Source organism: Trichomycterus rosablanca, chromosome 3, assembly GCF_030014385.1.
Source record: "Trichomycterus rosablanca isolate fTriRos1 chromosome 3, fTriRos1.hap1, whole genome shotgun sequence".
Classification (NCBI taxonomy): Eukaryota; Metazoa; Chordata; class Actinopteri; order Siluriformes; family Trichomycteridae; genus Trichomycterus; species Trichomycterus rosablanca.
The window spans coordinates 21,122,589-21,149,137 of NC_085990.1; the positions used below are offsets into that span (position 1 = coordinate 21,122,589).

The window sequence follows — 26,549 nt, forward strand, 5'->3', positions numbered from 1 at the left end:
TACACTGTAAAGCATGAGTTGAACGTACACTCTAAATCATGGCAAAAATATGTAGACATAAGACCATAAACTTGTTCCAATCCTGTCCCAATATACTGGATTAATACAGGGTTGACCCCCTTTGCAAAAAGCAGCAAAAGTTAAAGCATGGGCAGTCCATGTTGTCTGTTTTTACTGGAGCCACAAATGCTCCAAATGTATGTAACAAAAATTTCATAATGTATTAAATAATGATTTTGTAAGACAATTAAAACCTGGCTTTTGTTTATATTTTTGGGGGTTGTTTCACCTCCTATACATGGCATATTGTGATCATGTGAAATGATAGCACTAAATTCCCTTCATCTGTAGACAATTTTACTTACTCAGTTTTCTTTTTACCTTCATTATTGGTGTGAATAAGTAAGCATGTGTTTCAGTGTGTGTTGCCTTGGGATGGATTCATGCCAGGTCAAGGGTGTATTTCTGCCTTTGGTGTTGTGTTTCCAAGATGAAGGTAGAGGGGAACCGTCACAGCCATCTAGGTCCTCAGAGAGGGCCTAAGATATTCTAAAAATAATACAATATAAATAATAACATAATACAGTAATGTTCTAATTAAATTTCATCTACTCCTAATTTTACAGTCAACATTAAAACAAATACAAGTATAAGCAAATAAATCCTGTATACCTATCTATTTAATTAGTGTTTTTTGTAAAGGGTTTGATTAAAGAAGCCCATTTGTCATTTGTCTGTCGCTAGAAAGTATGGCGGGCCAGCTAAAAATTCTCAAAGGGCTGAGGAATAATAATTCAATGAAAGTAAAATTCAACTAACAGTAAAATTGACTAATCATATCTTCTCTCTAAATGGCTGGACTACGTTCCACCTGCTGTGGGGAATATGGAGTTGTTAATAGCGATGGTTCTACATGGATATGTTAAGTGTAATACAACTCGCACATGGTAGTTAAGGCTGTTTTATGGCTGTACTTCATTGAATATGATCCACTTACTATATAGAAGCACTTTGTAGTTCTACAATTACTGACTGTAGTCCATCTGTTTCTCTGCGTGCTTTGTTAGCCCCCTTTCATGCTGTTCTTCAATGGTCAGGACCCCCACAGGACCACTACTGAGTAGGTATTATTTGGGTGGTGGATCATTCTTAGCACTGCAGTGACACTGACATGGTGGTGGTGTGTTAGTGTGTGTTGTGCTGGTATGAGTGGATAGGACACAGCAGCACTGATGGAGTTTTTAAACAGCTCACTGTCACTGCTGGACTGAGAATAGTCCACCAACCAAAAATATCCAGCCAAAAGCACCCCGTGGGCAGCATCCTGTGACCACTGATAAAGATCTCTGACTTCACATCTACAAGGTGAACCAACTAGGAAGGAGTGTCTAATAGAGTGGACAGTGAGTGGACACAGTATTTAAAAACTCCAGCAGCACTGCTGTGTGTGATCTACTCATACCAGCACAACACACACTAACACACCACCACCATGTCATTGTCACTGCAGTGCTGAGAGTAATCCACCACCTAAATAATACCTGCTCTGTAGTGGTCCTGTGAGAGTCCTGACCATTGAAGAACAGCATGAAAGGGGGCTAACAAAGTATGCAGAGCAACAGATGGACTACAGTCAGTAATTATAGAACTACAAAGTGCTTCTATATGGTAAGTGGAACTTGTTATGGCTGATCGGTGTGTTAGTTCTTTATTAGACTTGAATAATGATCAGAATACAATGAACATTAATTTATACAAATATTCAAATACTTTTACAGTTTTTACAAACTTTCTTTTAATTGTATAGTTGTCTGCAAAAATAATTGTAATGTACCTGTAACTTTTAATTAACTATTTCACCAAGACATATTGTATATACTCTCAGCACTTTCTCACTTCTTCTTCTGCTGACTCGTGATTCGGTGTGATGTTTTATTTTGTTTGTGTGATTGTTTAACTTTCTGTTCAATTTTGTGTGATTGATTATTTTCTGTTCATCTTCTAGTATGTAAGATGTATTGGTTGTTTTAATTTAAAACCAATATACTTATATTACTATGTAACAATGTGGCATTTACACTGGATGCAATATCTGCAAACAGTGCTGGAAAACTAAAGAATGACATTGGGCCAGGACAAATCTTTCATCTATGAAATGTTTTATCTAGGGTTACATTTTAATGATAAAGAAACAAAAGACTCTTTTATACCTTTATCTCTAAGGTTAAATACACATTAACCTATTGACATTTGGCGGACTTATTTGCGGTGACTGGTTGGGTAGTGGTACAGGTGGTGCAGAACAGGAAACCCAAGTTATCGTTCTAGAAAAATGACAGCTAACCACTATAACAAGAAAATGTTTCCAGCCATAATATGGGAACATGGTGTAAACCTTGCATAACCTTCTCTGACATGCACTGCTTTTGTAAAACACCTGATATTCAGCTGCTGATATCACTTTACTTGTAGTGCCAACAACAAAATTTAAATACTAACATTTTGTGAATTTGTGCTCTAGTGCTCAAGGACTCAAATAGCTGTACATTTAAGAGTTAGCCTTTTGTTGACTCACCCTGATGAATTTATGGAAAATAAATCCTGGCGCCTGCATTCTTGTTGTATTGTAACTATCTCTGTGGCCTTCAAGTGTGACCTCTACCAGTAAACTGTAAGCTTTGCATTTCCAATGTGACATGGCATGTTTATCTGACAATACACACCAAAGTTAGTGTGTATAATCAGAGCTGGCTTGCTGACATCAAAAAAGATGTCACTGTGAATGAATGCATCTGCTTGTGCTGTTATAACGCAGAATTGACCCTAACTATGGTGTCCTAAAATAACTGGAACACCTAAAAGGATTATTGACCAGCAGATCCATATTACTTGCTGAAACAACTGTTAAATTTACCAGACATCTTATGTAACATTCTGTGGTAGTTGCCCTTTTCCCCTTATTGCTCTGTAATCAGTTATGTCAGCCTGTGTGTCAGGTCAGGTTGTAATTTCTGCCTGGGGTGTATCTAAATCGACGTTGTCACACACTATTGTGAGCTGCATTGTGTCGTAGTAGCATGTAAAATGGAAGACATTAGCTATGAACTTTTTTTTATGCCTGTATTCAGCATGCACTCAGCTGCTCGCCTCATCTCAAGCACCTGTCATAACACCAAGAAAATGACCCAAGCTGGGAATTCCAGATGGGCAAGAGATTTGGAGTAGTTTCCTGTAAGTGGGTGGGGTGGCACACTAATCTGTGCCACATTTATGGAATTGTTGGCTTCTCTCTGATACATATCTTTCCTTCCTCAAATACCATTGCATTGTCACTGTCTGGCTGACATTACTATCTGGAAACAGTGTTGTAATATTTAAGTTAAGTTACTTGCATATTGACTTAGACTATACTAAATAAAATGTACCCCTATTTACAAAGGTTTTGTTATTGTAACAGTAATAATATATATTTTTAAATGGATTGCTATAAAGCTTAACTACATAGGGGTGAAGTATTACTGTAATGTTTAGAAAATTATAAAAACAACATTTAGGCACTTGTATTGTTCTTTCAGTAATTTTCAGTTTCTATGAGTATAATTAGCTGAGTAAATTTGAATTTCCCTTATTTATTCAAATGTATTTGATTTAAGTATTTTGTATTCATTTATGTATTATGTATTATATCTTTTTAGGGGTAGACGTGGACTAGATTTAGGTACCTGTGGACTGAAATGTAAAGTTATCAGGATTGTTAGGGATTAGCCACATTAAATACAGATGTACAGAAACATTTAAATTAAATTGTATTACGTCCTAGATTTGTATTTTAATGTAAACATCTAGCAAAACAGCAAACCATAATTTGCAAAATTAGTCCTGGGTTCGATCCCCAGGCAGGGCGGTCTGGGTCCTTTCTGTGCGGAGTTTGCATGTTCTCCCCGTGCCTGCGTGGGTTTCCTCCGGGAGCTCCGGGTTTCCTCCCACAGTCCAAAAACATTTTTAAAGAAAATTAAAAACATTTTAAGAAAATTAACAACAGTTTTAGTGTTGTATTTAATTTGACCCAATTTAATTTGACCCAACACAGTAACAGACAGGTAAAATACCTACTTTAGTTTTACTCTCATATTAGATTTATTAACTAAGTAAATGTATTCATACAAAACATTTAAATACTTTTTTTATTTTATATAAAAATTTCAGTTTTAAATTTTATTTTATATAAAAATTTCAGTAAAATTCTTCAGTAATAATAAATTGATTTTACATTACCTTACTGTTTAACTCAAACATGTCACATTCGTTATTTTGTCAAGAATACAAAACATTAAACGGATAAAAAAAAAAACCAAAACACATCATTGTTGGTATTAACTGCTAAGCTCTTTATTTACGATATTTAAATGAATATATACTCTCAGTATAAATAAATTTAGGTTACAGTAGTGTGGTTGTTTGGTAGGCTATCTATTTGTAAGTTCACAAAATCTGACAATAACACAAATATATGCTCATGTAATTAAAATATTGTTTTTCAGAGTGGATAGCAAAATATAATACATCCTATAAACAGTAGTACTTCACATAACTTTAAAATCTAAACCTATCAACACAACTGAGAACATCAGTTGTCCTTCAAGTCTTACTAGAGAAATTCTCTGGTTTAAGTCATTTATATGGTAAGATTAGAAGTGCAAGAAAATATAACACCTAAAACCTAATATGCTGGTAAATTTGCTGCATTTGTCTATAAGCTGTACTATAGTTTGTAGTAAAATATTGCAGCAAAATAAACTACCTCATTAAAACACAAGCATAGAACCAACTTAAGTCTCCTCTGTCAGACCTCATTGTGCAAATGTTTGTGTATTTAAGACAAAAGCATAAAACCAACTTACGGTTTATATGCCAGACTTCATTTTGCAAATGCTGTATGTGTAAAAGTGCATCTCAGTAGCAGATTAGGCAGTACAACATGCTGACATAAATGAGTATAAAACAGGGGATTTTCGAGTTACCATAATGGCAACATGCTGGTTTGCACAAAGCTGCAGTGGCCATAAAGCAGGCAGAGACAGAAAGATTAGCTGTGACAGATGGCCAGACGTTCACCTTCTGTAGACTTCTCACTGCTTCAAAAAGGTCTTTAAAATACAATGGCAAAAGCAATATAGGAACCTTGGTGGGAACTCAAGAAAAGCAATAAAACAAGGGAGCGCCTCAAAAAACAGGAGAAGCTCATTAGGAAGAGGAGCGGACCTTGCGATTCTTAAGGGGTTGAGGAGGGCGGTAGTTATTCACCATACAGCATTCTGGCTCATCATCAGCTGAGAAGAGCAGGCTACGGAATTTCTCCATCTGTGTTCCAAAAGACAAACATACACATAAAAAAAACAGCAAGACAGAGTGAGATACAGCAGCAGTTATGAGGAAACCCTGTTCACCCAGTGTCCCACGCTTTACAGACATACAGCCAATCATGTCTCTGTATAGGCACACGGCTGGCCGATAGCAGAGCTGAGATCGCAGCATTACTGGGTTGGTGTGTTTTATCACTGCACCACCAAAGAGCCCCAAAAACATATTTTTAAAATGTTATTAAATATTATTATTTTTTTTTTTTATAAAAATGAATTAATGGGAAATCAATGGTTGGGGGAATGCTGTTCAATCTAAAGGGTCTAACAGCATCTGCCTCTAACAATTAAGGTAATGTAATTTGTTAGCAGTTAGTGCAATGGCGTTTTATTGTGGAATAACAGAGAGCATTAGGGCATTTCTAAGTTGCAAAAAGATAAAAATGTCTGTGTCTTTCATTTGATTTTCATTTCATTTTATGTTTCAGTGGTTCCCTGAAATCAATACAGTTCCCTGAGAGCAATACAGTAACACACCCCAGACAAGACAGCAATCCATTGGGGGAACTTGGTCATCCCGCTCATCAGATATAGCTAATTACGTCTGTATGTAGATTCCTAACTGGCCAACAGCATCACTGAGGATACAAAACCTGGACCCCACTGGTAGTGTGTTAATGTAATATAACACTGCACCACCCAGACGCCTATTTGTAAATCTCTATAGTTCTAATAAGGATTAATTGATAATTGGTGATTTTTGGTCCTTTAGCACTGTAATCTATAACACTGATCTTTTTCATGATGTAAATGTATTTACTTCAGAGTGTTTTGTACTTAATGTATTAACCCTAGGGAGGTTTAAATTCCATTAGGTAGTAACTTAAAGTTTAATGAGGCTTGACCACCAGTAAGTTTCTAGTATAAACCTGGGAGAGTCTGACTATGGTGCTGGTACAATTCTCCATAAAGTGTTAACCTTTACGTGGGTGCATCAAACCACTCAAAAACAGTAGATGAAGAAAAAGAAGGCAAGCTTTTCTACATACTGAGTGAGTCTAGCTTATACGTTATGGCACAAAGCTTTGGTAATAAATTATATTTTCTAACAGAATGTAGGTAATAGGCTTGTAATGTTTTTGTCTAGAACCAAGCAAGTTGAACAAATAAATTTGGTTTAGGGAGTATGGCCTTGAATGTGGTCAGGAAGATGGGAATAAAAGGAAGACATTGGGTATAACACCTAAGCCCTCAGATAAGTATATAAAAAAATCACATTGTTCTTCAGTGTATGACAAATGCTGTTGAGGTTAAAAGAAACATCCTTGTTAGTGGCTATAATTGGCTACATCTGGATTTAGAGGTTGCCATGGAGCAAAGAAGCCCCTGTTCTAAAATCTGCACCTTGAAGCTCCACTAATTAAGTCTCTGATCACATGTACAAAAAAAAACGTCTTAATTAAGAATTTTAAGATGAAACATTTATACCCAACAGCACTGTATCTACTGTTATGCATGGTGAAAGTATTTTGCTCTGATGCTGTTTTGCTGCCAGTGGAATTATGACGTTGCAGAAGTAAACGGACAAATGAGAAAATAAACACCTAAACACCTTAAAATTCATTATCCACAATGTTAAATATTAGATCCAATTGGATGTTCCAGCAGGAATTAAAGATAGACATCAAAACTGGTTTTGAAATGGATGAATCTGGTTAAAATGAAGCTTTTGGAATGACCTTCTATAGTTCTGTTCTCAAACTTATCAAGAATATGTGGACTGTAGATCAAGTCTGTGCCAGTAAACTCTGCCAAGTAGAGTGGTCAAAGTTCCAACAAAATTTGTGCCAAATGCTTGTTGGTAGCTACACAAAGCTAAAAAGTTGATTATGCTAAATTAACTAAAGGAGAAAACTGAAAAGTGTTAAATAAAAATAAACTTTTTATAAATATTAAAATCCATGTTTTTAACAAAAAGTGATGCAATAATTTAGCCATTGTAAAAACAACAGTTCCTTAAAAGTTGCAACATACCAAAAGTTTCTATAAGCAATAATTATAAAATAGACGAGACCTGTGCAGAGCTAACGCTGATTGATTTTTTGCAGACAATCCATGTCACACTTTCAAGCAGTGGTGGGGTGGTCAAGGAGCCCTCATAAGTCCAGTAGCCTAGAGAGCTAGGTAGCAGCGTTGTGGGGTCAAAGTCTGCAAATGAAGTCTGTGTGTTCTGTAGAAAGAGCCGTAAATGCATGTTTATGCATGTTACTCTCATACACTCGTTATTAACATAAACTAATTTACAGAACTGTAAGAGAACTTACCTTTGCTTTAATGGCTTGTAGTGCATCAAGAACTTTTTGGAGATTAGGATTTTCATCACCAATCTAATAAATGTAAAATACAGAGTGAAAATGATAAGTAACTGCACTTAAACACCGGTACTTAACTAATTTAAGGCTTTACTCAAGATTTTGCTTTAAATGAAGTCTTTATTTGTTAAACAGTACAGCAAATTAACACAGAAAATGAGTGATGTAGTATTGTTAAGGACCAGGATATTTTGGTAATGCTATGATGTGTTATATTATCACCAGCCAGAGATTTGTGTTCAAGGTGCGTTGCAACCATGGTGAAACGTTGCTGTAACAAAAGCTGAGGGAAGAGATAATTTAATTACACCAAATGGGCAATGGATATAAGAAGATTAGAAGGCTTTGAACATTTCCAGAAACACTGATGGGAGTATTGTCTGTAAGTTCCAAGCTTATAGAGCAGCACCAAACCTGCCTGGCCATGGGAGAAAGCCCAAAATTTCATCCAGAGGCTTTAAAAATCTAATCAGAATAACAAAGGAAACCCCAGTGTTATTACAATAGATATAATGACCTGGTGAAGGCTGGGAAAAATATCCATAGACACAGTTTGAGTGACTAATCAAAATTGGAACTATTTGAATATTAATAATATCACTAAGTGAACTTATTTGACATTTAAGTTTTCAGGTTATTAAAATACAGTAGTTAATTGTGGTTTTGGATAAAGCAATGGATGTTCAGATTAATTTAATTTTTTTCAACTTTTTTTCCCAAAATACCATAATAATAAAAATAATAATTTTGTAATTTGTAATTTTTACATAGTTTATGGTATCATATATTCATTATTACATTATTAAAAAAAACTCATTGAATTCTATCATCAAAGAAATGGAATGAACAGTTTAAGAGTGCACAGACCTCCAGGAAGACTCCAACCACTCCAAGACCATCAGGCTTGGTAGCGGCATCTCCAAAGCTGGGATATGCAGTGTTCCAGTGAACAAGATGAAGCTAGAGAACAGAAAAACAGCCCATGTTCATGAGCAAACACACACAAAGACAATCATAATATAATACAATATCTTCCAAAGTTCTGGGATCCTATTTCAAATCTGTGGGTAAACTCTATACCAAAGACAAGAAACACACATGTAATTTTTAACCTTTTTAAAAATAAACCTAAATGACACAACATACACCATTTAAACCATGATCTTATTAAAGCTGTGAAATCTGACAATGGAAATGGTACTTACCTCAGCAGGGTACATTTTTCCATCAACAGTGTGCTCTGAGCCCTTGTTATCACTAGATCCCCAGTGAAAGTGGAATTGTTTTAGTCTGTAGGTGCCAGTTAAGGGTCCCCCTGTCAGAACTAATAAGGCAAACAGCAACAGACCACCACAAAACGTTATGTACATAAAGGTATCAGACAAAGAAAATATAGACAATGTTACAAGGTTGAAATATAACATTTACATTTAGCAAAGACCTAGTCCCAGTTATGTCTAGAGAATGAAGAAATCATACAACCACCACATATGACAACTAACTTTTAGCAAAGTAATAGCTTGTTTATCTGGACAACACACTGCACTGATGCTGTTTATAGTCATTCTCACTCAGTGATGGATAATGAACTTACAGTAACTGGAAAGGGGTTAATCCTTAATCATGCTATTTTTATCCCAACTGTGCAGTATATGTTTGTGTGTGTGTGTGTGTGAGTGTGTGTGCACGTTTTTGCAACCTAATGACAAATTACAATGCAATAAATGAGTGTATAATTTCAGCCCACACCTTTTTATCCAACTTCAAGCTACCTGTGTATACAAAACTTATTCCATAGCAAACTGACACCCATTCACATGATTTGTTTGGGTTTAATGTTTAACTATTAGTCAAAGGTTTACTGAGATCTTTTGTAAGATTTTTTGGCTAGGACTTCCCTATTAGGTCACTTAATCATCAGGAAAACAGGATTTTACACACACCCAGTGAATAAACGTGTCATAGTGTTCTTGTAAATTAATCACTTAGGTTTAATTATGTGTATTTTAGGGTATAAGTTTTACAATTGGCACAAATATACAAATACAAATAAGCTGGAATGTACAAATGAACCATCTGAATGAGTAAAATGTATAATCCTAAGCTTAGATGGTTTACATGAGCTTTGTAGGCAATCAAATTAATTACAGATTACACTAGCACAGACAGTGCACAGATAATATAACACATATAATTGTATTAATATTTTTTAATTATTGATAGATATTTTATAATTTCTATGTTACAACAGGAGTGCAATGTGCCATTTCCTGCTCCTCTGTCTTGGTTTGTCATCTTATAAATGTCTCTATGATAAGTGTATAAAATAGTTTTTTTTTTGTAAAAAGTCAAATGTAAAATGTTTTTTTAGTTCTTTTAAAAAACATAACATATTTAGATTGCAGTTTCATTCAGATTCACTTTAATTCATGTATAAATAATGCAATTTTTATCTGCTATGCTTCCTGTAGCTCATATAAATTATCCAAGGTCCTACCCAGTCAATTTGAGATAAAATCTAGTTCTAATTACCTTTTCTGCTGTGATATAAACACTACAGCCAAATTCCTACCAGTAGACTTTATCTATCACATTGCATATCATGTCACCCAATGCCTTTCACAGGTTGCTTGAACGTTGCCGTTATTTAGACTAAATGAAAAGCTTTAACCCAGTGGACATAGGGGGTGATTATATAAATGTATAATTCATTTCATTTCCAAATTAGTTTAATCATGAGCTTGTTGGACATCCCATTTCAAAACCATGAGCGTTAATATGAAGTTGGCCAGCAAAAGCCAATATCTGTCATGGTATGTGGTGCATCAGTGCTCACAGCATGGGAGACCTGCATATGTGTAAAGGTACCATTCATGCTGAGGCATATATTGTAATTTTAGAGAGATATATGCTGCCGTTAGGGCAATGTCTTTTCCAGGGAAGTACATGATTATTGCGGCATGACAGTGTAACACAGTTGTAAACATGCCTAAAGGAAATTATTTGTTTTACTTTGCAACAACAGTTAGAGAAGGAAAGGGCCCTTTCCTGTGCCAGCATAACTGTGCCCCAGTGCACAAAGCAAAGTCTGTAAAGACATTAAGACATAGACGACAAGCTTGGTTGGACTGGAATATCAGTTGAGGCTTTCCTGAGCAGCATCTGTGTCAAGCCATACATATGCTCTTTTGATTAAATGTGCACGAATACCCACAAACTAGGGATGTCCCGATCACGTTTTTTTGTTCCCGAAACCGATCCCGATTATTAATTTTGATCCCGATCCGATACTGAGTCTCAAACCGATACTTGTATTTTCTAGATATTGTCTAGATAAGAACTGGATAATACTGTTCACACAGTGCACACTTCAAGTACATTACAGTTATTCAAATTAATCCAATGTATATGTTTAACAACTAAATAGCTCTGCAGTGCTGAAGGGAAAAATGCTGCATCCAAGCTATTGGCTTAATGTTTTTGTATTTTTACAAAATCAATCAAAAGAGATAATTACAGTTTTACTTTAAACTTTACATTCGAAGAAAAAAAATCTGTTTAATGCAGTGATACACTAAAAATGAACAGAAAGCTGTGTAGCAGCTTAACTTGAATATAAGAAAAAAAGTTACTTAAAAGCATTACAGTAAAACCTGAATACGAAAATAAAATGGAAAGGCTCTTTTGTTATGAAGGAAAGCCAGTTTTTAAAGTGCTTGTATTGTGACAATGGTTTGATGGACGTTTCTATGCGAAGTGAGTGTGTTTTGACCCTTTGGGGCTTCTTTAGTGCATGAAGTAGGGCAGTGATAGCTCAGTGGTTAAGGTACTGGACTAGTAATTAAGAGGTTGCCGGTTCAAGCCCCACCACTGCCAAGTTACCACTGTTGGGCCCCTGAGCAAGGCCCTTAACCCTCAATTGCTCAAAATTGTGTTCAGTCATAACTGTAAGTCGCTTTGGATAACTGTAAGTCGCTTTGGACATTTTCAGCTAAATGCTGAAAATTTAAATGTAAATGTAAGTAGCGTGCTTGGCTCTAGCTGTCCGCTATTCGGTACCGTAACAGAAGAAGTTAATAAAGTGTTTTGCTCCCGACAATATGTGAATATACCGTGTATTTATTTCTTTATTAAATGAGTGCATCACTACGTTGTTTTGTAAACCGGAGTGATCCTTGACTCTCACACCATATAAACAGTCAAATTCTACAGTAACGCAGCTCTGCTCCTACCGCCTCGTGAAACGCTCACATTACAGACATTACACTTCACTGTTGGACTTGTTTTACTTTCCAATTTAAAGTATTTCCACACAGCGGACATGCTGACGTAAAACAAAAGATCGGGATTAGGATCGGGTTTAGCAAAGCCGATTCCGATCAGTTAAAAAATGCCTTGATCGGCCCCGATCCCGATCTTTGAGATCGGATCGGGACATCCCTACCACAAACATACTTCAAAGTCTTGTGAGAAGCCTTCTCAGAGAAGTGGCTGTTTTTATAGCACAAAAATCCACATAAATACTATTCTAGTAGTCTCAAGAAAGTAATAAGTAATTCAATCCTGCACATCTGTTTTAGCTTATTGATTTGTAAATGAAGAAGTCATTGCACTAACCTGATTGGTCCTTGTCATCGGTGAAAGTGACCTGAAAAGAGTGACCATTGTTAAGAATGTCCAAAGAGGTTGAAGGGTCATAGTGCAGGGTGAGACGCTTGAGCTCAGGGTCACGCTGAGCCTCACTAGTCACAATATCGATGGGGGACTGGCGGATTCCATTGGCAATTGGAAACTTTTCAAACCATTTCTCAGGTCCTGCAACAATTAAGCAAAGCACAAAATCACAAATAGATTACTGATTAAAGCACAAAGCAGAATTCAGTCTTATTATTGCAAATGTAATGTTGGCTCTACAGTAAACTCTGTTAACTAATTACATGAGTACATTCAGGAATACCGGCATTAATACAACACTATCGGTGAAAAATATGAACACTATAAATGTGAATTCAGCTCTGCAGGTAGAAAAAGTACACTACAGAGGGAAATTCAGCACCACATATGTGAGTTTAGCACTCTATAAATAATTTTAGTACTACAGGAATTTATTTATATTTTCTGAATTTAGCAGATGCTTTAATCCAAAGTGACTTATAATTATGACAATTTGATCCATAAGGGTTAAGAATATTGCTCAGGGGTCCTATGATGGCAACTTTGCAGTGGTGGGGCTTGAACCAGCAACCGTCTGCTAACTAGTCCAGTAATCTAAACGCCGAGTTCATTTAGCAAAGCTATGAATTCAGCACTGAAGAACAAAATAAAGCACTACAAGAGAAGCAATGCAAGTGAAAACTTGGCATGGCAGAAAAAGGTGCAGGTATCTAGGCCACATAAAAATATCTGGCACTATAGAAGGCAATTCAGCATTACAGGAGGATGTGGCACTGCAGGGTAAAAATATCACTACAGTCAAAAACAAAAAAGTGCAGGAAAATTAATACTGCAAGAAAATTTTGCACTACAGAAAACAAATCTGCAGGAAAAATGTACCACTGCATTAGTAAATTAAAAGTGAACAACAAGAATTATACACACTGGGAAAAAGTCCAACTTAGTTGAATTCAGCACTACATGAGAACATCCAGCACTGCATGTGTAAAAGTCTGCACTGCATGAGAAATGTAGCACTGCATGACAAAATTAGGATGCACAGAGGTAAATTAAAAACCAAATTAACAATAAATCTAGCAATGCTGGGGGATCAGCACAAGAAAAAAAATGCAGGTAAGAATTTAGCACTTTATGTTTTGCCGTGCAGTGTGTGTCCGAACAAGGTCACAGAAATGCAGTGACTGGGGGGCTGCCGGCGAGCTGTCTCTGCGTACACAGTTCATCAATTCATTCGTTTAGCTGAAAGGTACAAATCGGTCACATGAAGAACTGAACCTCACCGTTGTCTGATCCGTATCCCCATCCTTGTGACATTGTCCCAGATCGTTCCTAGGTGGCTGTGGATGAGATAGCTCGGGAGTGTTAAACGCTAGTGACCGTTAGAAGACGCACCACGCTTTATATAGAGTTCCTCAGCACCGGTACTGACATAATGAGGAGGTTTGGCTGGGTGATCATCGTACACGCAATCGAGCAAAACTAACAGCAGGAGGAGGTACTAACGCCATCGATTGATGACACACGTTCTCGTTCTCGCTCTCTCTCTCTCTCTCTCTCTCACACACACACACACACACACTGAGATGCCTTCACGCACTGCGGTTCGTACTCCGTTTCAAAGCGCCCTATTAATATTAATGTCTATCTCAACTGTCAGTTCTCGTCAGCGCACAGTCAAAAAATAACACGCGTTACGTTCGAAGCACTTAAAAATATACACCGCAAATCCACCGTTTTCAGCATATAACACATAAGCTTTTGAATGATACCGTAATGTTGCTTGCTTGCCGTGGAATGTCAAATTTTGAGATCGAAGTAGGACGCAACAATGCCATCTGGTGGTGGAACGAAATTCAAATAATGCAGAAGATAGTTACAGTGATGCCATGACGTAGGTTAGGAAAAGATAGATCAGCTCAAAGGATAACCTGCATTAAAGCTTTCTGGTGGCGTAGTAATGTTAATGTAGTCAAAGTGAGGTGCAACTAGGTTCCAAGGTCAACGTCCAATTTGAGGTTGAAGGAAGATGCAGTGATACCATCTGGTGGTGAAACGAAATTCAATGCAGAAGAAAGTTCCAGTAATGCCATGCGGTAGGTGAGGAAAAGATAAATCATCTCAAAGATAACCTGCATTAAAGCTATCTGGTGGTGTAGTGATGTTAATGCAATGAAAGAGTGAGGTGTTCCAAGGTCAACATCCAATTTGAGGTTAAAGAAAGATGCAGTGATACCATCTGGTTGTAAAGCGAAGATAAATCATTGTAAAAGTGAACTGTGAAAATCCTGTCTGGTTGTATAATGCTGTTAAATAATTAAAAAGATGCGATGATCAAATCTGGTGGTGTAATAAAGGCCTCTGCGCTTCTGGCCCACCAACACAGAGTCTGTGGATTGGATTAACACACTGGCAACACACTGATTTTTAAAAGCCTTCAGTTTAGACATGATTTAACTCAAAGAAAGCCTCTTTTTGCTTAGAAGAGCTATTTGACTTTTAACATGTCCACTTAATTCTTGTGCCATGTTTTACAGGCTTGAGTGGTTCCAGGACCACATTGGTCTCAACAATTTTGAAATGAATGACGCTTGACACCAGGTTGGCTGTGAAACCAAATTGTACATCTGGGCAGTAAGGATCTAGGTCAGAGAGGTAGGAAAGAACTTACCAGTTACTCTAAAAAAGATCCAAAAGTCCTGAGCAGAGATTATAGAACCTTTTGGACATACAATCATTTCTGCAGCAAGACAGAAGCCACTGTTGAATAAAAGGTATTTGACAGCCAACTTAAAGTTTCCTAAATAGCATGTAAAAGACTCTGGCAAGAGAGAAAATTATTTAAACATGTTTTACTATGTCTTTATTGAAGTGTAAATTAATGGGTAAAATAAAAGCTATAACACAATAAATTGTACAAAAAGTCAAAAGATCTAAATCCTTTATGTATGAACAGTATGTACATACAGCTCCAGAATACAATAAGAGACCACTGCAGAATTATCAGTTTCTCTGGTTTTACGATTTATAGGTACACTGATATGCCAACTATTAGGACAAACCACCTAATATACTGTCAAAACAACTCTGTCCTGCCAAGCAATGAACTCAACAAGAAATCTGAAGGAGTCCTGTGGTATCTAGTACCACGATGTTTCCAGCAGGTCCGTTAACTTCTCTCCATTGCCAGAAACATCATCCAAGGTTGCATGAGGTGGAAAGCAAAATAGGGGCACCATCAAATTAAAATGGCCATTCATCAAATAGAAGGGCTCTCAGAGAAAAAAACAATTTAATAGGGCGGAATGCCACTGGAGCTCAATAAGGCCCTTTCACATATGCTGCAGCAGACCAGTGCAGAACTCAGTAAAGTGCAACAGGAGCAGCTAAAGGGGCTATTAACTGAGTACAAACACCTCTTTATAAAGACTGCACTAGGACTCACTTAGCAGAGCCCAAATTTGTATGCCATCCCCACACCAGCATGCCCGCAGGCTTTACAGAAATATTAGACCGCCCATGGGCAGCCATCACACAGTGCTGCATTAGCACAAAACATGGCTCTTTAAGATTCTGTGTGGAGTACCAGAGATTAAATGCTGTCACCAGGAAAGACTTACGACATCCCCTGCATTAATGAGGCACTGGACTGGCTATCTGGTTTGTCATGGTTCATCTTAGTTGACTTCATATTTCCTAGGGAATGTGCAGTCTTGGTGCCTGTCTCTGGGGCTAAAGGGACCTGCCAGTAGGAAAAGGCCTCTGAGAATTTACTGTGTCTCTTTGGGCTTGTAACAGTCCTGCCATATTCGAGATGGAATAAGGATCTGGTTGGCATAATCCTCTCTTCATGCATTGTCTACCTGGAAGATCTATTGGTTTATGCTGCCAGCTTCAAGTGCATGAGGATGGAGAGTGGGGGATAGCTTTCTTCAGACAGGTGCTAACCCACAAAGAGAAAAACTACTGTGTCATCAGGCAGAAGCTGTTGGCCATGAAGTGCCATGAAACGCTTTTGCCCATAGCTACAGCCCATTGCACTGAGAGCTATTCATCTGTGCAGTGGTTGTTAGATTTCCAGATGACTGTAGGCTCTGCAAACCTTCCAGCTTGACACGGTGCACCAGGCTGGCCAAAAGCACACCAATGGTCCTGACGGCCAAGTCTGGTGGAAGGTTGTAAGAAGTGTGCCATCAACAAGGAAAAGAACTTCCTGTAGATGAACTGGCCAGAGCTACGTATCATAACACCCGTTCAGCTAAAGGGTTGGAGAAATTGTGGGATGTTGGTGCTCTACAGATGCTGAAGTTCACCCACTAGGGACATAAACATCTGGCAATTGAGGGTTCCAGTGTCACAGCGGCTGCAGTTCCTAACATTACATGGTCAGGATAATCGGTACATGAAAACGGCTGGATGAATGGTTTTTTTGATTGGGGAACCAGGCCATGGTAGTGGTGGAGTGGTTGTTTAGAAGGTGCCAGTCATGGGCACTATTGCAGCAGATTAAGACTAAGGCCCTTGTAGAGAGGGTGGCAATAGACATCCTTAGACCGTTTGGAAAAGACAACTGCTTTGTGCTCATAGTGATTAATTATTTTACCTGGCCTGAGGCCAATGCAATCCCCAACTATGTAAGTAGATGGGCATCCACGTGACCTGCACCACACTGCTTAGACCACAGAGTGATGGTCTGGTGGAACATTTCACTTCCTTACCACACAGCTATAATTACTGGTAAACTGTTAGCAACGCAAATTGGGACTAGCAACTGATCATGCTGCTTTTTGCCTTTCACATGGCTGTGCAGGACTCCACGAGCTGCACCCCAGTAGACATCCTAATGGGGCATCAGCAATGGCTACACTAAATCTGCTGTATGTCTGGACCCCCAATGACTACCTGCCAGAGAAGGATATACTGAATTATCATTCTGACTAGTCGAAACATAGCAGATTTATGTGTCATATTTTTTGGAGAGCGGTAGGGTTAGGTTTGTCAGGTACTGCAAAAATTTTCAGCCCAAAGTCTGTCCAAAACCAGACCTTCAGAAGCTGAACCTAGCCCAAAATCTAAGGTGTCACAGACAGTTAAAGAAAACAGGCTATGCATGGCAAAATAACTACCAGTGTACTACTCGTATATTGTTTGTACTCTGTGTAAACAAATCTTTTTTTAGTGGAAATTTCTTTTATTATAAAAAAATCTTAAATGGCAAGCAGCATAATCAGCCAATTGCAACTCTGAACTGCATGTGGCAAATAATGTTGTAGTGTTTGAAAAAAGAGCAGCATCTTTTTGTGTTTTTAGTGACAGCATGGGCAACGCTTAATTCACATTTGCAGTATTTGCAAAATGGGCTGCAGGATAGATAGATGGATGGATGACTCGGTAGGTAGCACTGTCGCCTCACAGCAAGAAGGTTCTGGGTTCGATCCCCAGGCGGGGCGGTCTGGGTCCTTTCTGTGTGAAGTTTGTATGTTCTCCCCGTGTCTGTCTGGGTTTCCTCCGGGACCTCCGGTTTCTTTCCACAGTACAAAAACATGCAGTCAAATTAATTGGAGACACTGAATTGCCACATAGGTGAATGGGTGGGTGTATGTGTGTGTGTGTGTGTGTGTGTCTGCCCTGCGATGGACTGGCGCCCCGTCCAGGGTGTTACTGTGTGTTTTGCGCCCATTGAAAAGCTGGGATAGGCTCCAGCATCCCCCCTGATTGGATAAGCGTTTAAGAAAGTGAGTGCCCCATATTCCTTTCATTACCTGGCATATTAGCGGTTTGCAATTATCACCCGCATCAGTGCTTATTTATCACCTGCATCAGTACACATTAACAAGACATTTTATTTTCATTTTGTACAGTTTGTAATGAAACGATTATGGCGGCCACAGTAAATTTTGAAAGTAGTCCAAATAAAAATAATTTTCACACGCAACTGCATTATAATGGGTTAGCTTCGATCTCCTCTGTCAGAGCAGGTATCGGCATAGGTGGAGAGGAAGCATGCTGCAATTGGGCGCGCTAAAGGGGAGAAAATGCATTAAAAAAAAACTAGTCAAAATGTAATTGTCACTAATCAAAACCCATTTGTAGATATCTGAAATACAATTATGGATAATCTGATAAAAAACATTCAATGTTAAAACGTCAGAAATGTGCCTCATTCTCCAGTATGGAACAGTAGGTGGCAGTAATGCGTTTTTTGACGTTGGTTTTCAGTTCGAAGTAGGACGTGCTTACGAACGTACATAACAACACGTGCAGAAGAGTAAGATAGCAAAAATATCTTGAGGTAAGTAATTTTTTTACATTTGATTTTGTGATTAATATGTCTAATGCCCAGCAGTTTATTTATGGTTAACTGTCGAAGTGAACTATGCCACTACTATGTAGCTTTCGTCCTCCTATTCATATTATCGTAACTAAATGTCATATTAGCTTAACTAAACTAAATTATTCGTATAAGCTTAACTAAAACTCTCTACATATTTATTCTCCTTTTCTTCTATTTTCTTCAACATTGCTTAAAAGATGGCGAAAAACAAACAGAAAGGTAAAAAACAGATGAATGTTTTTCAAGTGGCAAACAAGCAATCCAAGCCCAAGACCAAAACAAAACCTGTAAAGACTTCTTTAAAGCATGTAAGTATTTTGCATTGTTTTGCTAAATTCATGTTTCAGAACAGTTGTGGAACAGTTCCTATTTCATGAGGTCTGACCATTTACAACGTAATTACACCATTCTTTAATACGACGGATTAATTTAACGGCGTTCCGTACACCTCCATGCTGTCCACACTTTCATATGTGATGGTTGGAGATTTTAGGTTAACATTATATGAATGTGACTAAAATTTGAGTCTTTAAATATTATGTTAGCAGTATAAAAATACATTCAGACACCTGATTACGGAGATGAATTAATGCCAAACAGAAATGCAACCACTAAACTGGAAAAATGTGAAATGCCATATTATATGCATGTGGGGCAAAGTCATAGAACATCAGTGGTAGCACTGTCACCTTACAGCAAGAAGGTCCGGGTTCGATTCCCAGATGGAGTCGCCTGGGTCCTCTCTGTGTGGAGTTTGCATGTTCTCCCCGTACCTGTGTGGGCTTCCTCCGGGGAGCTCCGGTTTCCTCCCACAGTTCAAAGACATGCAGTCAGGTTAATTGGTGATACAAAATTGTCTGTGACTGTGTTTGACATTAAACTTATGAACCAATGAACCTTATGTAACCAGTAACCAGTACCTGTTTTGTTATAAATGTACAGTGTATCACAAAAGTGAGTACACCCCTCACATTTCTGCAAATATTTCATTATATCTTTTCATGGGACAACACTATAGACATGAAACTTGGATATAACTTAGAGTAGTCAGTGTACAACTTGTATAGCAGTGTAGATTTACTGTCTTCCGAAAATAACTCAACACACAGCCATTAATGTCTAAATAGCTGGCAACATAAGTGAGTCCACCCCACAGTGAACATGTCCAAATTGTGCCCAAATGTGTCGTTGTCCCTCCCTGGTGTCATGTGTCAAGGTCCCAGGTGTAAATGCAGGGCTGTTAAATTTGGTGTTTTGGGTACAATTCTCTCATACTGGCCACTGGATATTCAACATGGCACCTCATGGCAAAGAACTCTCTGAGGATGTGAGAAATAGAATTGTTGCTCTCCACAAAGATGGCCTGGGCTATAAGAAGATTGCTAACACCCTGAAACTGAGCTACAGCATGGTGGCCAAGGTCATACAGCGGTTTTCCAGGACAGGTTCCACTTGGAACAGGCTTCGCCAGGGTCGACCAAAGAAGTTGAGTCCACGTGTTCGGCGTCATATCCAGAGGTTGGCTTTAAAAAATAGACACATGAGTGCTGCCAGCATTGCTGCAGAGGTTGAAGACGTGGGAGGTCAGCCTGTCAGTGCTCAGACCATACGCCACACACTGCATCAACTCGGTCTGCATGGTCGTCATCCCAGAAGGAAGCTGACGCACAAGAAAGCCCGCAAACAGTTTGCTGAAGACAAGCAGTCCAAGAACATGGATTACTGGAATGCCCTGTGGTCTGACGAGACCAAGATAAACTTGTTTGGCTCAGATGGTGTCCAGCATGTGTGGCGGTGCCCTGGTGAGAAGTACCAAGACAACTGTATCTTGCCTACAGTCAAGCATGGTGGTGGTAGCATCATGGTCTTGGGCTGCATGAGTGTTGCTGGCACTGGGGAGCTGCGGTTCATTGAGGGAAACATGAATTCCAACATGTACTGTGACATTCTGAAACAGAGCATGATCCCCTCCCTTCGAAAACTGGGCCTCATGGCAGTTTTCCAACAGGATAACGACCCCAAACACAACCTCCAAGATGACAACTGCCTTGCTGAGGAAGCTGAAGGTAAAGGTGATGGACTAAACCCAATTGAGCACCTGTGGCGCATCCTCAAGTGGAAGGTGGAGGAGTTCAAGGTGTCTAACATCCACCAGCTCCGTGATGTCATCATGGAGGAGTGGAAGAGGATTCCAGTAGCAACCTGTGCAGCTCTGGTGAATTCCATGCCCAGGAGGGTTAAGGCAGTGCTGGATAATAATGGTGGTCACACAAAATATTGACACTTTGTGCACAATTTGGACATGTTCACTGTGGGGTGTACTCACTTATGTTGCCAGCCATTTAGACATTAATGGCTGTGTGTTGAGTTATTTTCAGAAGACAGTAAATCTACACTGCTATACAAGTTGTACACTGACTACTCTAACTTATATCCAAGTTTTATGTCTATAGTGTTGTCCCATGAAAAGATATAATAAAATATTTGCAGAAATGTGAGGGGTGTACTCACTTTTGTGATACACTGTATACAAGTGTTGCCTACAGACTTGTATCATTTAATGTGCTTAAAATATTATTGATAATAAATATATAAACTGGATACATCTTTAAGAATATTTTTAAACTGATGAAATAAAACTAATGAACCTCTCTGAAATTAGTTTTATTTCATCAGTTTAAAAATATTCTTAAAGATGTATCCAGTTTATATATTTATTACCGCTCTGAAATATGATTTGAGATAACACTTCTTTGTCTTGACACAAGGTAAATGTATTGAAGAATGAGAAGGTGGAGAACCTGAACCAGATTTTCTCTAAGGTGCAGAGAGATGTGAAAAGTATTTCCAAATCGACAGCCAAAGAACATAAAGAAAAAACAGTGGTAATATTTTCTATAGTGCTAAAGTTTAAAAATATTTCCATTTGTGACCACTCTTTGTTTATTCAAAAGTCTGTGGACAGAGGTCTCATGACCAGCTGCATAAAATCAAGTATATGGCTATGCAGCTTGAACAAATAGTAAAAGGGGCACAGGCAGAAGTATGTTTTGAAATGATCATCCTTTTTAAGAAAAGCAGCAGGCAGCCCTTTGTACTCTCCAATCTAGTTTTGTTGCAACTTCCTCCACCACTGCACCACCCCTGCCCTGACCAAGGTGAGCCGAAAACTATCATGCACCCCCTCTGACACACGTGCATTGGCCAGCCACTTTTTTTCCACCAGCCAAGGGTTCACAGAGGGCTGCATTGCGTTTGTAGTTTTTGCACTGCCTGTGAAACATCCATCTCTCATACATAGACTGCAGTTGCAGTGAGAAGCCCATTTGACCCAACTAGTTCGTTAACACAACTGATAATGACCATTTTTAAAGTGAACATGAAAATGATGTTCAATTTAGCCTTCACACTCCTGAGATTTATTGTGTTTTTTCCTCTGAATAAATGCCAGCAGTCAGCACAGAAACTGTTTGTTGGGAGCACAATGCCAGGTGTCAGCAGGAGTGTTCAGGACAAAAACATTAAACATAAAAACAGTGATAGCTGAAGTGAATTAAGCAAACTGACAGTGTGATTGGGTTGGCAGGTGCCTAGAAAGTTCTAACTTTAAACTAATAATAAATATTAAACTATTAAACTAGTGTTCATTTGTTTAGGCTTTGGTTTAAGGTGGACCCTTTAGCTTCAGAAAAAAAAAAAAAGAAATGCTGCATCATACAATTAGTCTAGAAAGTCATGTGTTTTAACTTTGCAGGGCTCTAGACTAACTTTTTATACTGGTTGCACTGGTGCGCCTAACTTTTTTTCTTAGGTGCACCAGCACAAAAGTTAGGTGCACCCAAATTTTTGACCGTTTGACAGTTGTACAGGTTCACTTTTTTTTTTTTTTTTTTTTTTTTTAATCACTGTCCATACAGGCAATATTGACTTGTAAATAACTAACAATCTGGTCAACATGGCCTTGTCTGATGATCTGTTTGCTGCTGCCTGCCGTTGAAAGGCAGTGGGGAGAGGGGACACTTGGGCAGTGCATTTATCGCGGCATGTAATGTGTTTTATAGATGCATTGTGCTTTTTCAGCCTTTCAATTCGAAATGTATTAGAACCAGTCACAAATATACTATTGCCGGCCACCGTCTTCCTATGCTCTTTACAGTTAATTATAGTATTATAGACTAATTATAGCACACTTATAAAAATTATAAAAATAATAATAGAGTAAATGTGTATGTATGTGTGTATATCTATTTATATGTGTGTGTATATTTAAAATTATATGTATATGTTTGTGTGTGTGTGTGTGTGTGTGTGTATGGGGCTCTAGAGTGTTAAGAGTGTAATCTTAAATGCAGTGCATTATATTATCGGCTTTACTGTATCTTTTACACAGATTCCCAAAATTGCTTGCGGTGCACTCACTGCATATTTTGACTACATGTATTGTAATATATTATGGTCTTTTAGTTATTTTATATTTTACTTAACGAAAATATTGTCGTGTTTTTACTTTCACTATCGCCGCACTTTACCGCTAGCATTAGCCCCTTGCTACTGTAGAGGGTCGGCTCACCTAGCCGCTGTCCGGTGGGGATGCTACGGATCTTTTGCTGTGCGGTGGTGGAGGTGTGGGAATAAAGGCACACGACAGGGTAGAGTCACTTTAACTGTTTAGTCAGGACACTAACTAAAGGTCACTTTAACTGTTTAGTGAGCGTTACAACACTTTACATCGCCGAGCTCCAGAACCCGAACTTCCATTCTGGAACATCCGGCGAGTCTCGTATACAAAACTAAACTAACTGCAGAACGTCCGAACGCACGTGTATAAACCTGGTGCTGCATTCTGATTGGCTGAGCTGAATGTCGCTCACATATCACAGCTGCAATATTGTCCCGCCCTTCACTACCTCTGATTGGTTTAGACCATGATATTGGCCTAATGTGTGTCTGTTGTTTTTTTTTTCCTCGGACACCTGGTCGCACCGGTGCGACCTGAGATTTTTTTTTAGTCGCACCATTGAGAAATTAGGTCGCATGTGCGACCAAATTGGTCGCACTCTAGAGCCCTGCTTTGAGTAAGGTTCTTTTAAAATTCAGCATAGTATTGATTCAGTTTATCATGCAAGGTTCTAAAATAAATAGTTTGCTAAGTTTTGTTTGGAATGTCCTGCACAGAGCCCTGACTTTTACCCCAAGATTTTATATGATTGTTTATGAATATTGTACAGTATACCTTATTTATGCACCTGTTAGCTGTAGGTGTTGTTAAAATTATATAAAAGTAGTGTCCATTATTTTGGGCTGACTGTTACTGTGTCTATTTTACAGATGACAAGGGAAAAACCACAGGAAGCAGTGAATGTGGATAGTGCCGCTCAACTTTTCTCTCAACTGTAGTGACTTGAAACTATTTAAAACAACACTTTCTAAAGGACTTTTGTTTATTGTGCAAACAGCAAGTGAATAATGAGACAAATATTTCATGAGCTTGTAGTTCAGTTGGTGTATTAGAAAAGAATCTTAATATTGATTATGAATATTAAATGTTATGCAATTCATCATTACATGGTTGTATATTAAGGAACCATTAACTAAATGAACACAACTAGCTATAAATGGCTGGTTTTATCTGGTCATTGTGTTAAGACACTTGATGTAAAATCCACCATTAGGAAAAAATATTATATTTGTAAATACAATCAAATGGACTAAAACATGAAAATGTGTCAGTTTTCATTTTCAGTAAATATTTCTTTCATGCTGACAAGAACTGGCAGCAAGACAGATGCTTAGTGAGTGCAGAAATTAGTATGTTTGTGGTTTGAACTAGAGAAACATTTTTCATTGATGGAATGGTTTGCATTCCTGAGGGCACATAAATCGAGAACTTGTAGATTGCAATGTAAATAAAGTACATTAATCACATAGCTTATCAACTTTTTTTGTGTTTCTAACACTTTTGATGTAAATGTCTGCTATCAAGCAAGAACAAACAGGCCAAAATAAGTTGTGTTGTGTTCAGTTGTGTTGTGTTAAGTTGTGTTCAGTTTTCAATATATACACAAGATTTACTGAGACAGCTGTTCAGGAAGTGCAGAAATTTGTATTTTGGTATGTGGTTTAAACCAAAGAATCTTTTTTTGAAAATGAAGTTTGTTGAAATTTTATGTCCATATCATTTGGGGTAGTTGATTTTTTTTTTTAATTGTTTAACAGTTTATTGTTCAGCTGTTTATTTTTTGTAGATTTTGGTAAGTTACTGTGTTGTTATGCTACTGTTCAATCAAAACCATGGTTACCATACATGGTTATCATTACTGTTAGCTTGTTTTTTTTAATGATGTTTCTCAGTTTTTCACATAGAATTTAACAGCAGTCTATGTTGTGTCTGGTAGAGCTTGGGTTTCAGCTTGAGGTCACAATAGGTACTTAGCAAAACCTCAAAAATTATTTAAGGTGTCTTTCATCTGCTTTTTACGTCCTCTGTCTCCCATCTTTTTGGCATCACTGAACGTAAAACAAAAAGATTATAATAACAGGTTACCAGTATAATGAAGCAAAAATCTATAGAAAGTACATTATAGAAAATATGCACAGGGCAACTATAGGCAGTAGCAGAAATACACTATATGGCCAAAAGTATCCGGACAGCTGACCAATAACATGTTGGACATTCCATTTAAAAAACAAATGAAATTACAGTAGAGTGATCTTTATGTGTTCCTTTCAGCTTTAATAACAGCCACACTTCTGAGAAGATGTCTCAAGAAGTATGTCTGTGGGAATTTGTGCCCATTCAGTCAAAAGAGGATTTGTATGGCTGGGCACTGATGTTGGTCAAGAAAACCTCAATTGTTATTCCAGTTCATTCCAAAGCTGCTCAGCTGAGCTAGGGTCAGGGCTCTGTGCAGGCCAAGTGAGTTTCTTTAAACCAAGCTTGTCTTCTTGTCTTAATAGACCTTGCTGTGTGCATACTAATGCTGTAACAGGTAAGAGACTGTCGTTGCAAAGTTGATTGCAAATCATTTCCTTTATAACACTGAATTATCACACTTGTTAGGAGTTGCTGTTGCTACAATTGTTAGTTTAACTTATTAGGGCTGTCCCAATACTTTTGTTCATATAGTGTATCTGTGTTAGAGTAGATAATTTGTTTACCCTTGTATTTTGTTGTTTTAAAGGTGCTTCAGGTTTAGCTTATACTGGCACGACATTCTCAATATCAGAGTTCCTAACACCTTTTCTTCTCTTCACTACTGTATTGTGATGGGTAGTATAATGAATGACAGCATAACTGGGAAGGCTCAAGACTTGAACTTCTAGTTTCTGGGGGTTTTTTTCCAACTGCCATTGGTCAAAATCTTATTTAGCACTCTATTTAGTATATAAGATGGTATTTAAGACTGTTCATTGTTTTACTTTAATTGCAATAAACACTATCACGTGTCTATTATTTGTTCCAGTTTAAATGTCTAAATATAAAAGATCAAATAAATAAAAATCTGCATCAGCACATTATACCACAATTATTTATGGAATACTTTTAAAGCAATACCTTCTGCTGTTAAGTGCTCTCAAAATGTGGTAGGCTATTTGTGTTACTTAAATCTCCCCAAAGGGTTACACCAGATGACTTTGGAATACTTGCTTAATGGACTTACACAAAAAGTAAAGTGTTTGTGAATTGTTCCTTTTTTCAGAATGGCAATGTTTTATACTTGATTTCAACACAACTAATACTAAACTTAAAGATGATATGTTAATTTACTCGTAATAGAAAAGCACACTGCACATAGAGGCTACTGTTTTTAA

At 37.8% G+C, this 26,549-nt stretch overlaps 2 protein-coding genes across 7 annotated transcripts; one reads left to right on the plus strand and one right to left on the minus strand.

Annotated features, from left to right (window-relative positions):
- Positions 1-281: 281 nt before the first annotated feature.
- Positions 282-14,259, minus strand: LOC134309757 (carbonic anhydrase 2-like). Of its 5 annotated transcripts, none has more exons than XM_062991023.1 (9): positions 14,176-14,259; positions 13,687-13,743; positions 12,350-12,547; positions 8,938-9,056; positions 8,600-8,692; positions 7,685-7,747; positions 7,435-7,590; positions 5,263-5,361; positions 282-549 (listed from the first exon to the last, which is right to left on the minus strand). In XM_062991023.1, exons 2-9 carry the CDS (start codon positions 13,718-13,720, stop codon positions 529-531), a joined length of 783 nt encoding a protein of 260 aa, XP_062847093.1. In that variant the 5' UTR covers positions 13,721-13,743; positions 14,176-14,259; the 3' UTR covers positions 282-528. The 5 variants fall into 5 exon arrangements, with proteins under 5 accessions (XP_062847093.1, XP_062847095.1, XP_062847094.1 ...); XM_062991025.1 differs by having other exon boundaries at positions 14,195-14,251; XM_062991024.1 differs by lacking the exon at positions 14,176-14,259 and adding an exon at positions 13,836-14,119.
- A 681-nt stretch (positions 14,260-14,940) lies between these two features.
- Positions 14,941-24,662, plus strand: rbis (ribosomal biogenesis factor). 2 transcript variants are annotated; one of them, XM_062991032.1, is made up of 5 exons: positions 14,941-15,058; positions 18,623-18,695; positions 18,935-19,045; positions 21,506-21,622; positions 24,066-24,662. In XM_062991032.1, exons 3-5 carry the CDS (start codon positions 18,935-18,937, stop codon positions 24,132-24,134), a joined length of 297 nt encoding a protein of 98 aa, XP_062847102.1. In that variant the 5' UTR covers positions 14,941-15,058; positions 18,623-18,695; the 3' UTR covers positions 24,135-24,662. The 2 variants fall into 2 exon arrangements, with proteins under 2 accessions (XP_062847102.1, XP_062847103.1); XM_062991033.1 differs by lacking the exon at positions 14,941-15,058 and having other exon boundaries at positions 18,574-18,695.
- The last annotated feature ends 1,887 nt before the right edge of the window (positions 24,663-26,549 follow it).